Here is a 15456-nt window from a genome sequence, read left to right as displayed (position 1 = left end):
TAAACTGCCCAAACTCTAAACTCACTAATTCTGCACAGATCCCATTTCGCCCTCGATTCCCCCCCCCCCCCCATAGATAGCCTGAGCTTGCTCAGGGAAAGTTCGGCCCACACTTGCGGATTAATGCGCGGAGAGCTGCCGTCTGAAATTGCCCGGCGATTGTCACTAATTCCTGCATTTTCACTGAAAGCTCGCTTACTGGGAGTCGCAGATCTAGACCATAACATCAAAAGACATTGGAGCAGAATTAGGCCATTCGGCCCATCGAGCCTACTCCGCCATTCTATCATGGCTGATTTATTGTCACTCGCAACCTCATCCCCCTACCTTCTCCTCGTAACCTTTGATGCCCTGACTAATTAAGAACATGTCAACCCCTACGTTAAATATATCCAATGACTAAGCCTTCACAGCCGTCAGAGGCAATGCATTCCACAGATTCATCAGCCTCAACGTTCTCTCTAATTTTATTTTACAACCATTGTTCTGAGCAGGAATTTTGCGCGGCACTTTAAATTTTCTTTCATAGTATGTATACCATGAATAATTAGAACGAATAACTGCTCGGCAACAAAGGCTATGTGCATTTGAGCCTTTTAGTTACTGCGCGGCCGCGCACCCGCGCGACTTACAGGGATCAGTGCCTCTCGCTAAAGAAATTCCTCCTATCTCTGTTCTAAAGTGATCCTAGCCTCGAAGTAACACTCCCCACCCAGAGTAAGAGCACATTCTTTCTTTCTCCTTCTCTCTCTTTACCCCTTCACACTCGCTCTCTGTTCACTGTTGCTCTAAGTTGCACTCTTCTCCTCTCTCTCCTTTTCCTCTTTCTTTCCCATTCGCTCTCCTCCTCCCCATCTATCTTTACCCCCTCCACACACACCATCCCCCTCTATTCTCTCCCACATCTCCTCCAATTGCCTTCCCTATCCGTTTATTTCTATCGAGTTATCTTTCTCCCCGTCTCCGCACCAACCTTCATTGAGAGACATAAATAGCAGAGAGAAGGATAGAAATAGAGACAGACGGGGGCAGGGGGAGAGGAGAGTCGAAATGTCGGCTGTTGGATACCCCTTCTCTTATTGTGTCGCCCTCACTGTTGTCGTCAGCGAAGGGTTTCTTGCCATCTCTCCCCCCTCTCTCAGCGGCCCCACAACCACCCCCAGCGTTGCCAAACTCCAGAAACTTTCTGAACGCAGGATCAGAACTCATGTAGTCGCATGCTCCGGATTTGAGACATCCATCCACCAAAAGCCGGGTGTCATGCACTCCCCATCTCCACCGCCATGCCCGCACCCCTCACTGTAAAAACTCACCCCCTTCGCCATTGTGTCCCGATTCGAAGCGGTGGCGGAGGTGTGGCGATGACCTGGGTAAAGGTAAAGTGTGCTGAATCGGACCCCTTGGTCTCTGTCTCTGTCAGACTACAGCCCCCTCCCTATACACTGCGCTCCCTCTGGCTCCTCTCTGTTCATTTAAGGGAACGGGTTTCCTCGGCCTGACCAATCACCTCTATGTGCGGGGCGGATAGGGCGGATACACTCAGCCAGTCACAGAGTCGGGAATCCTACCGCCCGTCCTCATTGGGAGGAACCAGGGGTGGTGTGTGTGTGTGTGTGTGTGTGTGTGTGTGTGTGTGTGTGTGTGTGGTGTGAGACAGAGAGAGAGTGCCTGTGAGTGTGTGTGTATTGAGAGAGAGAGAGTGTGTGTATGTGTGTGTGCGTGCGTGTGTGTGTGTGTGTGTGTGTGTGTGAGTGTGTGTGTGTGTGTGTGTGTGTGTGTGTGTGTGTGTGTGTGGTGAGAGTACTCCACACTTCAGCATCTTTGCTCCCTCAGTCCCCTCTCTGTCTCTCCCTCTCCTTTATCTCTTTATCCTGTCTGTCCCTTTCTCTGTCACACTCATGCTACCTGCCTCTATCTTGTTCATTACCCCTCTCTCTGTGTCTTGATCACTCTTTCTCTGTATTTCTTTTCATCTGACTGTCTGTCTCTCCTTTAGTCAATCCATCTTTGACATGTTCCTTCTCTCTCTCCCCTTCCCCCTCTCTCTCCCCTTCCTCTCTTTCTCTCTCTCTCTCTCTCTCTCTCTATCTTCCCCATCGTCTTTCACAGCAATTCAAATTCATAAACCCCACAACACAGGAGCAGAATTAGGCCATTCAGCCCATTGTTTGCTCCACCATTTCATCATGGCTGATTTACTTTCCGTCTCAAACCCCATTCTCCTGCCTTCTCCACATAACCTTTGATGCCCTGACTAATCAAGAACCTATCTGCTTTAAATATACCCAATATCTTGGCCTGCACAGCTGTCTGTGGCAATAAATTCCACAAATTCATGACCTTCTGGCTAAAGAAATTCTTCCTCATCTCTGTTTTAAGTTGATATTTCTCTATTCTGAGGCTGTGCCTTCTGGTCCTAGACTCCCTCACTATAGGAAACATCCTCTCCATATCCACTCTATCTGTGTCCTCTGGTCCTAGACTCCCCCACTACAGGAAACATCCTCTCCATATGCACTATACCTAGGCCTTTCAATATTCGATAGGTTTCAAATAGATCCCCCCTCATTCTTCTGAACTCCCGTGAGTACAGAGCCAGAGGCATCAAACACTCCTCACGTGTTAATTCTTTCATTCTTGTCAATCTTCTCCAAATGCTCTCCAAATCAAATTCAGGTTTCTGGGGATGTCATTTCTGTTTCTGGATGTTGAAATTCCGAACTACAGAGCCCTGCCCTGCCAGTCTGGAGAGCAACTGGTTACAACAACCCCAGCCTTCTTTGTTAGTGATCCTCCTTTCAGTGTATGGAGAGAGACAGAGAGAGCGAGAGAGAGTGGAGGAGAAAAGAGTTCAAATTCAAGTTTATTCTCATTCAACCATTTCCGTGTGTACTGCTAAACTAAACATATCTCTGAACCAAGGTGCACAAGACGGGACATATAACTCATACCCACAGCATATAAAGTAACAATTAAGTAAATAAGTCACCTGGACCAGATGGTGTACACCAGAGTTCTGAAACAGGAGATCATGCCAGCATTAGTAATCTTTCAAGAATCACCAGATTCTGGAATGGTTCCGGAAGAATGTCACTCTACTCTTCAAGAAGGGAGAGAGGCAGAAGAAAGGAACTATAGGCCAGTTAGTCTGACCTCTGTGGTTGGAAAGATGCTGGAGTTGATTATTAAGGATGATGTTTCAGGGTACTTGGAGGCACATGATAAAATAGGTTGTAGTCAACATGGTTTCCTCAGGGTTAAATCTTGTCTGACAAATCTGTTGGAATTCTTTGAAGAAACAGCAAGCAGGATAGACAAAAGAGAATCAGTTGACGTTGTGTACTTGGATTTTCAGAAGGCCTTTGACAAGTTGCCATCATGAGGCTGCTTAACAAGGTATAGAACATAGATAGAACATAGACTAGTACAGCACAGTACAGGCCATTTGGCCCACAATGTTGTGCCAACCCTTAAACCCTGCATCCCATATAACCCCCCACCTTAAATTCCTCCATATACCTGTCTGGCAGTCTCTTAAATTTCACTAGTGTATCTGCCTCCACCACTGACTCAGGCAGTGCATTCCATGCACCAACCACTCCCTGAGTAAAAAACCTTCCTCTAATATCCCCCTTGAACTTCCCACTCCTTACCTTAAAGCCACGTCCAGTTGTATTGAACAGTGGTGCCCTGGGGAAGAGGTGCTGGCTGTCCATTCCATCTATTCCTCTCAATATCTTGTATACCTCTATCATGTCTCCTCTCATCCTCCTTCTCTCCAAAGAGTAAAGCCCTAGCTCCCTTAATCTCTGATCATAATGCGTACTCTCTAAACCAGGCAGCATCTTGGTAAATCTCCTCTGTACCCTTTCCAATGCTTCCACATCCTTCCTATAGTGAGGCAACCAGAACTGGACACAGTACTCCAAGTGTGGCCTAAACAGAGTTTTATAGAGCTGCATCATTACCCCGTGACTCCTAAACTCCATCCCTCGACTGATGAAAGCTAACACCCCATAAGCTTTCTTAACTATCCCTTATGAGCTCATGGTATTACAGGAAAGATTCTAGCATGGATAAGGCAGTGGCTGATTGGCAAGAGGCAAAGAGTAGGAGTAAAGGGAACCTTTTCTGCTTTGTTGCCGATGACTAGTGGTGTTCCACAAGGGTCTGTTTTGGGATGATTTCTTTTTACGTTATATGTCAATGATGATGGAATTGATGGCTTTGTTGAAAAGTTTGTAGATGATATGAAGATAGGTGGAGGGCAGGTATTTTTGAGGAAAGAGAGGGGCTACAGAAGGACTTAGGCAGATTAGGTGAATGGGCAAAGAAATAGAAGATGGAATACAGTGTCAGGATGTCATGTCAGGATGGTCATGTGCTTTGGTAGAAGAAATGAGAGAGTTGACTATTTTCTAAATAGGAAAAACTACAAAATACTGAGGTGCAAAGGGACTTCAGAGACCTTGTGCAGGATTCCCTAAAGGTTAATTTGCAGGTTGACTCTATGGTGAGGAAGGCAAATGCAATGTTAGCATTAATTTCAAGAGGACTAGAATATAAAAGCAGGGATGTAATGTTGAAACTTTCTAAAGCACTGTTGAGGCCTCACTTGGAGTATTGTGAGCAGTTTTGGGTCCCTTATCTTTGAAAGGATGTGCTGAAACTGGAGAGGGTTCAAAGGAAGTTCATGAGAATGGTTCCAGGATTGAATGGCTTTTTGTATGAAGAGCATTTGATGACTCTGGGCCCGTACTTACTAGAATTCAGAAGAATCAGGGGTGACCTAATTGAAACCTTTGATGGAGTAGATGTGGACAGGATGTTTCCTATGATGGGAGAGTGTAAAACCAGGACACACCCTGAGAATAAGCTGTGGAGGCCAAGTCTTTATCTGTATCTAAGGTAGAGGTTGATAGATTCTTGATTAGTCAGGGTATGAAGGGATACAGAGAAAAGGGAAGAGACTGAGACTGAGAGGAAAATTGGATTAGCCATAATGAAATGGCAGAGCAGACTCGATGGGCCAAATGGCCTAAATCTGCTCCTATATCTTATAGGCTGATGGTCTTATCACCACAAATCCATTAACAAATAATGAACAAAATGGGGAAGGGAAGGAGAGGGAGGCAGAGATGTGGGACAGAGACAAAAGAGATGAGAGTGGGAAAGAGGAGGAAGAAAATCGGTGAAGGAAGAGAGGAAAGGAGAGGAGGAGGCCTGAGGGAGAAGGAGTGAGAGACAGAGAGATAATAGGTACGGAGAAAAAAAATCACTGGAGTGAAGTTTGTTGCAAATATTTCAGGGAGACAGAGATAAGGAGAGCAAATATTTGTTAAAGTGTGTGGACCTTGCCCCTGTGTGACACAATCTCTCTCTCTCCTGGTCTGAATTATAAACGTGTCCCTAATGTCAAGAGGCTGGTGGCGCAGTGGCATCAGTGCTGGACTTCGGAGCGAAGGCTCCCGAGTTTGAATCCAGCTGGCTCCCTTGCACGCTTTCCATCCATGCTGGGTTGAGCGTCAAGCTAGCAACTCAGCCTTGTAAAAATAAGAAAGCCTGCTAAAAAAAGCACCGTCATGACGGAATCCCGATGACTCCACTGGGAATTAAGTGCTTTCTTCTTCTTCTAATTTGAAGAGGATGATGACATCCTCAAAAGTGGAAAAGACAGAGGAAAATTTGATAGTATTTTGCTGTTCCTAATTTTCTCACTCTCTCTCTTTCTCCCTCTCCTGCTTTCTCTCTCCCCCTTTCTCTCTCTCTCACTGACTTGCAAATAATGCTCTTACAATCTAAATAAACATCTTTTTTTCTATTTCCTCAGTCTCCCTCACTCCCTCTTCATCTCTTTCCCTGAAGCTATTTCTTTCATTCCATCTCTCTCTCTGCCCAGCCTTTTGTCTCCTTATCTCTGTCCTTCTGCATTGTTCCCTCTCCTGCTCTCTGAATCTTTCTTTCTCTTTCCTCCAACTCTCTCTCTTGTCTCCCTTTATGCTACTTGCACACTTTGTCTATGTCCCTTCCTTTCTCACACCAGTTTGCCAATCTGATCCCTCTTTCATTTACTCTCCATGCTTCCTTTCTTCTCTCGCAGTCTCCTTCTCTGCACCCTCCTACATTTTATCTCTCCATCACTTCTCCCAATCTCCACAAACCTCTTCATTCCTTGCACTTGCTCACTCTGCTTCTCCATTTCCCTATTCCTTCTCTTTACACCTTCACCCCGCTCCATCCCACTCACTCCCACATCTCACTCCTCTTTCCCAACCACACTCTCTCTGCCCCCTCTTTTACCTCCCCTACTCTTTACACAAACTTCTCCCACCCTTCTCTCCTTCTGTTCCTCTCTCTTATCTTTCTTCTCCTTTTTTCCCTTCGCACTCTCTCACTCACTTAACTTTTCTCTTTCTATCATTCTTTTACTTTTTACCCTCTCTCTCTTCCCTCTTCCACTCTCTCTCCCTTCACATTCTATACTCTTGCTTTCTCTTCCCCCAATACCCCTTCTACCAGCCCCACCTCCACACCTACTGCCTCTCTGTCTCTTCACAATTGCAAAATTTATTTTTCAGACTCTGGAGGAACACTTGGACATGATGTGTGCAGCTCTGAAAGGACTCCTTCATTCTGGAGTGTGTGAACAACAGGCTTAAGAGAGTTCACACAAGCACAAGTAACTGGCAGAGAGCCCAGAAACTAGATGGGTTGCAGAGGACATTTGAAGGTCACTGAAGAAAAGAGGAAGGAAAACCTAAGTGGCGGGGGGGAGAGAAAGACAGATAGAGAGACAAAGTAAGAAAGAGAGAGACAGACAGACAGACAGACAGACAGACAGACAGACGCGCGCGCGCGCGCACACACACACACACACACACACACACACACACACACACACACACACACACAGATGCCAGTTAGTACAGATATCCTGCCGACAGAGAGGGACTGAGAGACACTGGTCAGTGTACAGATATCTCCCTGAGAGAGAGGGACTGAAAGACACCGGTCAGTGTACAGATATCCCCCTGAGAGTGAGGGACTGAGAGAAACCGGTCTGTGTACAGATATCCCTTGAGTTAGAGGAACTGAGAAACACCGGTCAGTGCACAGATGTCCCCCTGAGAGAGAGGGACTGAGAAACACTGGTCAGTGTACAGATATCCCCCAGAGAGAGAGGGACTGAGAGACACCACCCAGTGTACAGATGTCCCCCTGAGAGAGAGGCACTGAGAAACACTGGTCAGTGTACAAATATCCCCCGGAGAGTGAGGGACTGAGAGAAACCGGTCTGTGTACAGATATCCCCTGAGATAGAGGGACTGAGAGACACCAGGCAGCGTACTGATATCCCCTGAGAGAGAGGGACTGAGAGACACTGGTCCGTGAATAGATCTCCCCCTGAGAGAGACGGACTGAGAGACACCGAACTGTGTACAGATATCCTGCCGACAGAGAGGGACTGAGAGACAACGATCAGTGTACAGACGTCCCCCTGAGAGAGAGGGACTGTCCAACTCCGGTCTGTGGACAGATATACCCCTGAGAGAGATGAACTGAGAGACAATGTCTGAATACAGATATCCCCTGAGAGAGAGGGACAGAGCGACATTGGTCAGTGTTTAGATATCCCCTGAGAGAGAGGGATTGAGAGACACTGGTCAGTGTACAGATATCCCCTGAGACAGAGAGACTGAGAGACACCAGTCAGTGTACAGATATCCCCTGAGAGAGAGGGTCTGAGAGACACTGGTCAGTGTACAAATATCTTCCTGAGAGAGACGAACCGAGAGACACTGGCTGAATACAGATATCCCGCTGAGAAAGTCGGTCTGAGAGACACCGGTCAGTGTACAAATATCCACCTGAGAGTGAGGGACTGAAAGAAACCGGTCTGTGTACAGATATCCCCTGAGATAGAGGGACTGAGAGACATGGGGCAGCGTACTGATATCCCCTGAGAGAGAGGGATTGAGAGACACTGGTTAGTGAACAGATATCCCCCTGAGAGAGACGGACTGAGAGACACTGGCTGAATACAGATATCCCCTGAGAGAGAGGGACTGGGAGATTCCGGTCAGTGTTCAGATATCCCCCTGAGAGAGAGGGATTAAGAGGCACTGGTCAGTGTACAAATATCCCCCTGAGAGAGAGGGACAGAGAGACACTGGTCAGTGTACAAATATCTCGCTGAGAGAAAGGGACTGAGAGACAGGGGTTAGTGTACAGATATCACCCGGAGAGAGGGGAATGGGAAACACCGGTCAATGCACAGATGTCCCCCTGAGAGAGAGGTACTGAGAAACACTGGTCAGCGTACAAATATCCCCCTGAGAGAGAGGGTCTGAGAGACACCAGTCAGTGTACAGATATCCCGCTGAGAGAGAAGGACTGAGAGACACCAGTCAGTGCACAGATACCCCCTGAAAGAGAGGGACTGAGAGACTCTGGGCAGTGTACAGATATCCCCTGGAGAGAGAGGGACTGAGAGAAACCAGTCAGTGTGCAGATATCACCCAGAGAGAGGGACTGAGAAACGCTGGTCAGTGTACAGACATCGCCCTGACAGAGAGCGACTGAGAAACACCAGTCAGTGCACTGATATACCCCTGAGAGAGAGGGACTGAGAGACACTGGTCAGTGTAGAGTTATCACCCAGAGAGAGGGGAATGAGAAACACTGGTCACTGAACTGATGTCCCCCGAGAGAGAGGGACTGAGAGACACCGGTCAGTGTACAGATACCCCCTGAAAGAGAGGGACAGAGAGACTCTGGGCAGTGTACAGATATCACCCAGAGAGAGCGGAGGACTGAGAAACATTGAGCACTGTACAGATGTCCCCCTGAGAGAGAGGGACTGAGAGACACCATCCAGTGTATAGATATCCCGTGAGTGATAGGGACGGAGAGACATGAGTCAGAGTACAGATATCAACCGGAGAGAGAGGGACTGTGAGACACCGGTCAGGTTATAGATATCCCCCTGAGAGAGAGGAACTGAGAGAGACTGGTCAGTATACAAATATCCCCCTGAGAGAGAGGGACTGAGAGACACCAGTCAGTGTAAAGATATCCTGCCAACAGAGAGGGACTGAGAGACACCGTTCAGTGTACAAATATCCCCCTGAGAGCGAGGGACTGAGGGGCACCGGTCAGTGTACAGATATCCCCCCTGAGAGAGAGGGACTGGGACACTGGTCAGTTGACAAAAATCCCCCTGAGAGAGAGGGACTGAGAGACACTAGTCAGTGTTTAGATATCTCCCAGAGAGAGAGGGACTGAGTGACACCGGTCAGTGTATAGATATCACCCAGAGAGAGGCGAATAAGAAACATCGGTCAGTGTACTGATGTCCCCCTGAGAGGAACGGATTGAGAGACACCGGTCAGTGTACAGATATCACCCAGAGAGATGGTCCGAAAAACGCTGGTGATTGTACAGACATTGCCCTGACAGAGAGCGACTGAGAAACACCAGCAGTGCGCCAATATACCACTGAGAGAGTGGGACTGAGAGACACCGGACGGTGCACAGATATCCCCTGGGAGAGAGGAAAGAGTGACACTGGGCAGTGTTCAGATATTCCCCCTGAGAGAGAGGAACTGAGAGACACCGGTCAGTGTACAGATATCACCCAGAGAGAGGGACTGAGACACTGGTCAGTGTACAAAAATCTACCTGAGAGAGAGGGACTGAGAGACACCGGTCAGTGTTCAGATATCCCCCTGAGAGAGAGGGACTGAGAGACTCCGGTCAATGTACAGATATCACCCAGAGAGAGGGACTGAAAAACGCTGGTCAGTGTACAGATGTCACCCAGAGAGAGGGGAATGAGAGACACTGTCAGTGTACAAATATCCCCCTGAGTGAGAGTGACTGAGCGACTCTGGTCAGTCTCCAGATATCAACCGGAAGGAGAGGGACTGTGAGACACCGGTCAGTTTATAGATATCACCCAGAGAGAGAGGAACTGAGAGACACTGGTCAGCGTACAGATGTCCCCTTGAGCGAGAGGGACTGAGAAACACCGGTCATTGTACAGATATCCCCCTGAGAGAGAGGGACTGAGAGACACTGGTCAGTGTACAAGTATCCTCCTGAGAGAGAGGGACTGAGTGACACCGGTCAGTGCACAGGTATCCCCTGAGAGACAGGGATTGAGGGACAGCAGTCATTGTACAAATATCCCCCTGAGAGACAGGGACTGAGACACCGGTCAGTGTACAGATATCACCCAGAGAGGGAGGGACTGAGAAACGCTGGTCACTTTACAGATATCGCCCTGACAGAGTGGAACTGAGAAACACCGGTCAGTGTACCAATATATCCCTGAGAGAGAGGGACTGCGAGACACCGGTCAGTGTATATATATCCTGCCACAGAGATGGAGTGAGAGACAGTATTCAGTGTATAAATATCCCCCTGAGAGAGGGGAATGAGAGACACCGGTCAGTGTACAGATATGCCCCTGAGAGAGAGGGACAGAGCTACACTGCTCACTGTTCAGATATCCCCCTGAGAGAGAGGGACTAAGACACTGGTCAGTGTACAAATATCCCCTTGAGTGAGAGTGACTGAGAGACTCTGGTCAGTCTACAGATATCAACCGGAGTGAGAGGGACTGTGAGACACAGGTCAGTTTATAGATATCACCCAGAGAGAGGGGAATGAGAAACACTGGTCAGTGTACAGATGTCCCCCTGAGTGAGAGGGACTGAGAAACACTGGTCATTGTACAGATATCCCCCTGAGAGAGAGGAACTGAGAGACACTGGTCAGTGTACAAATATCGCTCTGAGAGAGAGGGACTGAGAGACACCGGAGAGTGTACAGATATCCCCTGAGAGAGATGGACTGAGAGACACAGGTCAGTGTACAGATATCCTGCCAACAGAGAGGGACTGAGAGACAACGTTCAGTGCACAAATATCCTCCTGACAGTGAGTGACTGAGAGACTCCGGTCAGTGTACAGATAACCCTCTGAGAGAGAGGGACTGAGAGACACCAGTCAGTGTACAGATATCCCCTGAGAGAGAGGGACCGAGCGACACTGGTCAGTGTACTGATATCCCCTGAGAGGGTAGGACTGAGAGAGACCGGTCAGTGTACAAATATCCCCCTGAGAGAGAGGGACTGAGAGACAACGGTCAGTGTACATATATCCCCTGAGAGAGAAGGACTGAGAGACACGAGTCAGTGTACAAATATCCCCCTGAGAGAGAGGGACTGAGATACACCGGTCAGTGTATAGTTATCACACAGAGAGGGGCGAAAAAGAAACAACCGTCAGTGAACTGATGTCTCCCTGAGAGAGAGGGACTGAGACGCACCGGTCAGTGTACAGATACCCCTATAGATAGAGGAACAGAGCGACACTAGACAGTGTTCAGATATCACCCTGAGAGAGAGGGACAGAGAAACACCAGTCAGTGTACAGATGTCCCCCTGAGAGATGGGGACTGAGAGAAACCAGTCAGTGTACAAATTTACCCCTGAGAGAGAGGGACTCAGAAACACCGGTCAGTGAACAAATATCCCCCAGAGAGAGACTGACTGAGAGCCACCGGTCAGTGTATATACACCCTGCCACAGAGACGGACTGAGAGACACTGTTCAGTGTATAAATATCCCCCTGAGAGAGAGGGACTGAGAGACACCGGTCAGTGTACAGATATCCCCTGAGAGAGAGGGACTGAGACACTGGTCAGAGTACAAATATCCCCCTGAGAGTGAGGGACTGGGAGACACCGGTCAGTGTACAGATATCCCCCGGAGAGAGAGGGACTGAGAGACATCAGTCAGTGTATAGATATCACCCAGAGAGAGGGACTGAGAAACGCTGGTCAGTGTACAGACATCGCCCTGACAGAGAGCGACTGAGAAACACCGGTCAGTGCACCGATATACCCCTGAGAGAGAGGGACTGAGAGACACCGGTCTGTGTACAGATATACCCCGGGAGCGAGGAAAGAAACATAGAAACATAGAAACATAGAAAATAGGTGCAGGGGTAGGCCATTCGGCCCTTCGAGCCTGCACCGCCATTCATTATGATCATGGCTGATCATCCAACTCAGAACCCCGCCCCAGCCTTCCCTCCATACCCCCTGACCCCCGAAGCCACAAGGGCCATATCTAACTCCCTCTTAAATATAGCCAATGAACTGGCCTCAACTGTTTCCTGTGGCAGAGAATTCCACAGATTCACCACTCTCTGTGTGAAGAAGTTTTTCCTAATCTCGGTCCTAAAAGGCTTCCCCTCTATCCTCAAACTGTGGCCCCTCGTTCTGGACTTCCCCAACATCGGGAACAATCTTCCTGCATCTAGCCTGTCCAATCCCTTTAGGATCTTATACGTCTCAATCAGATCCCCCCTCAATCTTCTAAATTCCAACGAGTACAAGCCCAGTTCATCCAGTCTTTCTTCATATGAAAGTCCTGCCATCCCAGGAATCAATCTGGTGAACCTTCTTTGTACTCCCTCTATGGCAAGGATGTCTTTCCTCAGATTAGGGGATCAAAACTGCACACAACACTCCAGGTGTGGTCTCACCAAGGCCTTGTACAACTGCAGTAGTACCTCCCTGCTCCTGTACTCGAATCCTCTTGCTATGAATGCCAGCATGCCATTCGCCTTTTTCACCGCCTGCTGTACCTGCATGCCCACTTTCAATGACTGGTGTATAATGACACCCAGGTCTCGTTGCACCTCCCCTTTTCCTAATCGGCCACCATTCAGATAATAATCTGTTTTCCTGTTTTTGCCACCAAAGTGGATAACTTCACATTTATCCACATTAAATTGCATCTGCCATGAATTTGCCCACTCACCCAACCTATCCAAGTCACCCTGCATCCTCTTAGCATCCTCCTCATAGCTAACACTGCCACCCAGCTTCATGTCATCTGCAAACTTGGAGATGCTGCATTTAATTCCCTCATCCAAGTCATTAATATATATTGTAAACAACTGGGGTCCCAGCACTGAGCCTTGTGGTACCCCACTAGTCACTGCCTGCCATTCTGAAAAGGTCCCGTTTATTCCCACTCTTTGTTTCCTGTCTGCTAACCAATTCTCCACCCACACCAATACCTTACCCCCAATACCGTGTGCTTTAAGTTTGCACACTAGTCTCCTGTGTGGGACCTTGTCAAAAGCCTTTTGAAAATCCAAATATACCACATCCACTGGTTCTCCCCTATCCACTCTACTAGTTACATCCTCAAAAAATTCTATCAGATTCTTCAGACATGATTTTCCTTTCACAAATCCATGCTGACTTTGTCCGATGATTTCACCGCTTTCCAAATGTGCTGTTATCACATCCTTGATAACTGACTCCAGCAGTTTCCCCACCACCGACGTTAGGCTAACCGGTCTATAATTCCCCGGTTTCTCTCTCCCTCCTTTTTTAAAAAGTGGGGTTACATTAGCCACCCTCCAATCCTCAGGAACTAGTCCAGAATCTAACGAGTTTTGAAAAATTATCACTAATGCATCCACTATTTCTTGGGCTACTTCCTTAAGCACTCTAGGATGCAGACCATCTGGCCCTGGGGATTTATCTGCCTTCAATCCCTTCAATTTACCTAACACCACTTCCCTACTAACATGTATTTCGCTCAGTTCCTCCATCTCACTGGACCCTCTGTCCCCTACTATTTCTGGAAGATTATTTATGTCCTCCTTAGTGAAGACAGAACCAAAGTAATTATTCAATTGGTCTGCCATGTCCTTGCTCCCCATAATCAATTCACCTGTTTCTGTCTGCAGGGGACCTACATTTGTCTTTACCAGTCTTTTCCTTTTTACATATCTATAAAAAACTGACTGTAAAAGCTTATGTTCCCTGCCAGTTTTCTCTCATAATCTTTTTTCCCCTTCCTAATTAAGCCCTTTGTCCTCCTCTGCTGAACTCTGAATTTCTCCCAGTCCTCAGGTGAGCCACTTTCTCTGGCTAATTTGTATTCATCCATGCAACCTTTAAATGCTTGCCATTGCATATCCACCGTCAATCCTTTAAGTGTCATTTGCCAGTCTAACTTAGCTAATTCACGTCTCATACCTTCAAAGTTACCCCTCTTTAAGTTCAGAACCTTTGTTTCTGAATTAACTATGTCACTCTCCATCTTAATGAAGAATTCCACCATACTATGGTCACTCTTACCCAAGGGGCCTCTCACGACAAGATCGCTAATTAACCCTTCCTCATTGCTCAAAACCCAGTCCAGAATAGCCTGCTCTCTAGTTGGTTCCTCGACATGTTGGTTCAAAAAACCATCCCACATACATTCCAAGAAATCCTCTTCCTCAGCACCTTTACCAATTTGGTTCACCCAATCTACATGTAGACTGAAGTCACCCATTATAACCGCTGTTCCTTTATTGCACACATTTCTAATTTCCTGTTTAATACCATCTCCGACCACACTGCTACTGTTAGGTGGCCTGTACACAACTCCCACCAGCGTCTTCTGCCCCTTAGTGTTACGCAGCTCTACCCATATCGATTCCACATCTTCCCGGTTTATGTCCTTCCTTTCTATTGCGTTAATCTCTTCTTTAACCAGCAAGGCCACCCCACCTCCCCTTCCTTCATGTCTATCCCTCCTGAATATTGAATATCCCTGAACGTTGAGCTCCCATCCCTGGTCACCCTGGAGCTATGTCTCTGTGATCCCAACTATATCATAATCATTAATAACAACAGAGTGACACTGGTCAGTGTTCAGACATCCCACTGAGAGAGAGGGACTGAGAGACACTGGTCAGTGTGCAGATATCACCCAGAGAGAGGGGAATGAGAAACACAGGTCAGTGTACCGATATACCCCTGAGAGAGGGGGACTGAGAGACACTGGTCAGTGTATATATATCCTGCCACAGAGAGGGACTGAGCGACACTGTTCAGTTTATAAATATCCCCCTGAGAGAGAGGGACTGAGCGACACTGGTCAGTGTACAGATGTTCCCTGAGAGAGAGGGACTGAGGGACAGCAGTCATTGTACAAATATCGCCCTGAGAGAGAGGGACTGAGAAACACGATCTGTGTAAAGATATCCTGCCAACAGAGAGGGACTGAGAGACACCGTTCAGTGTACAAATATCCCCCTGAGAGCGAGGGACTGAGGGGCGCCGGTCAGTGTACAGATATCCCCCCTGAGAGAGAGGGACTGGGACACTGGTCAGTTGACAAAAATCCCCCTGAGAGAGAGGGACTGAGAGACACTAGTCAGTGTTTAGATATCTCCCAGAGAGAGAGGGACTGAGTGACACCGGTCAGTGTATAGATATCACCCAGAGAGAGACGAATAAGAAACATCAGTCAGTGTACTGATGTCCCCCTGAGAGGAACGGATTGAGAGACACCGGTCAGTGTACAGATATCACCTAGAGAGATGGTCTGAGAAACGCTGGTGATTGTACAGACATTGCCCTGACAGAGAGCGA

At 47.8% G+C, this 15456-nt stretch overlaps 1 protein-coding gene across 1 annotated transcript in view; it reads right to left on the bottom strand.

Annotated features, from left to right (window-relative positions):
* LOC134344203 (sodium/potassium-transporting ATPase subunit alpha-2) overlaps positions 1–1451 on the bottom strand; it is a 227687-nt gene extending 226236 nt beyond the window's left edge. Inside the window, exon 1 of the mRNA XM_063043611.1 lies at positions 1314–1451. Coding sequence (XP_062899681.1) covers positions 1314–1325 — 12 coding nt within the window. The 5' untranslated portion in view covers positions 1326–1451. The remainder of the gene's footprint in view (positions 1–1313) is intronic.
* Between the last annotated feature and the right edge of the window lie 14005 nt (positions 1452–15456).

This window comes from Mobula hypostoma, chromosome 3 (genome assembly GCF_963921235.1).
Source record: "Mobula hypostoma chromosome 3, sMobHyp1.1, whole genome shotgun sequence".
NCBI lineage: Eukaryota > Metazoa > Chordata > Chondrichthyes > Myliobatiformes > Myliobatidae > Mobula > Mobula hypostoma.
This window is presented reverse-complemented; position numbering and strand designations above follow the sequence as displayed.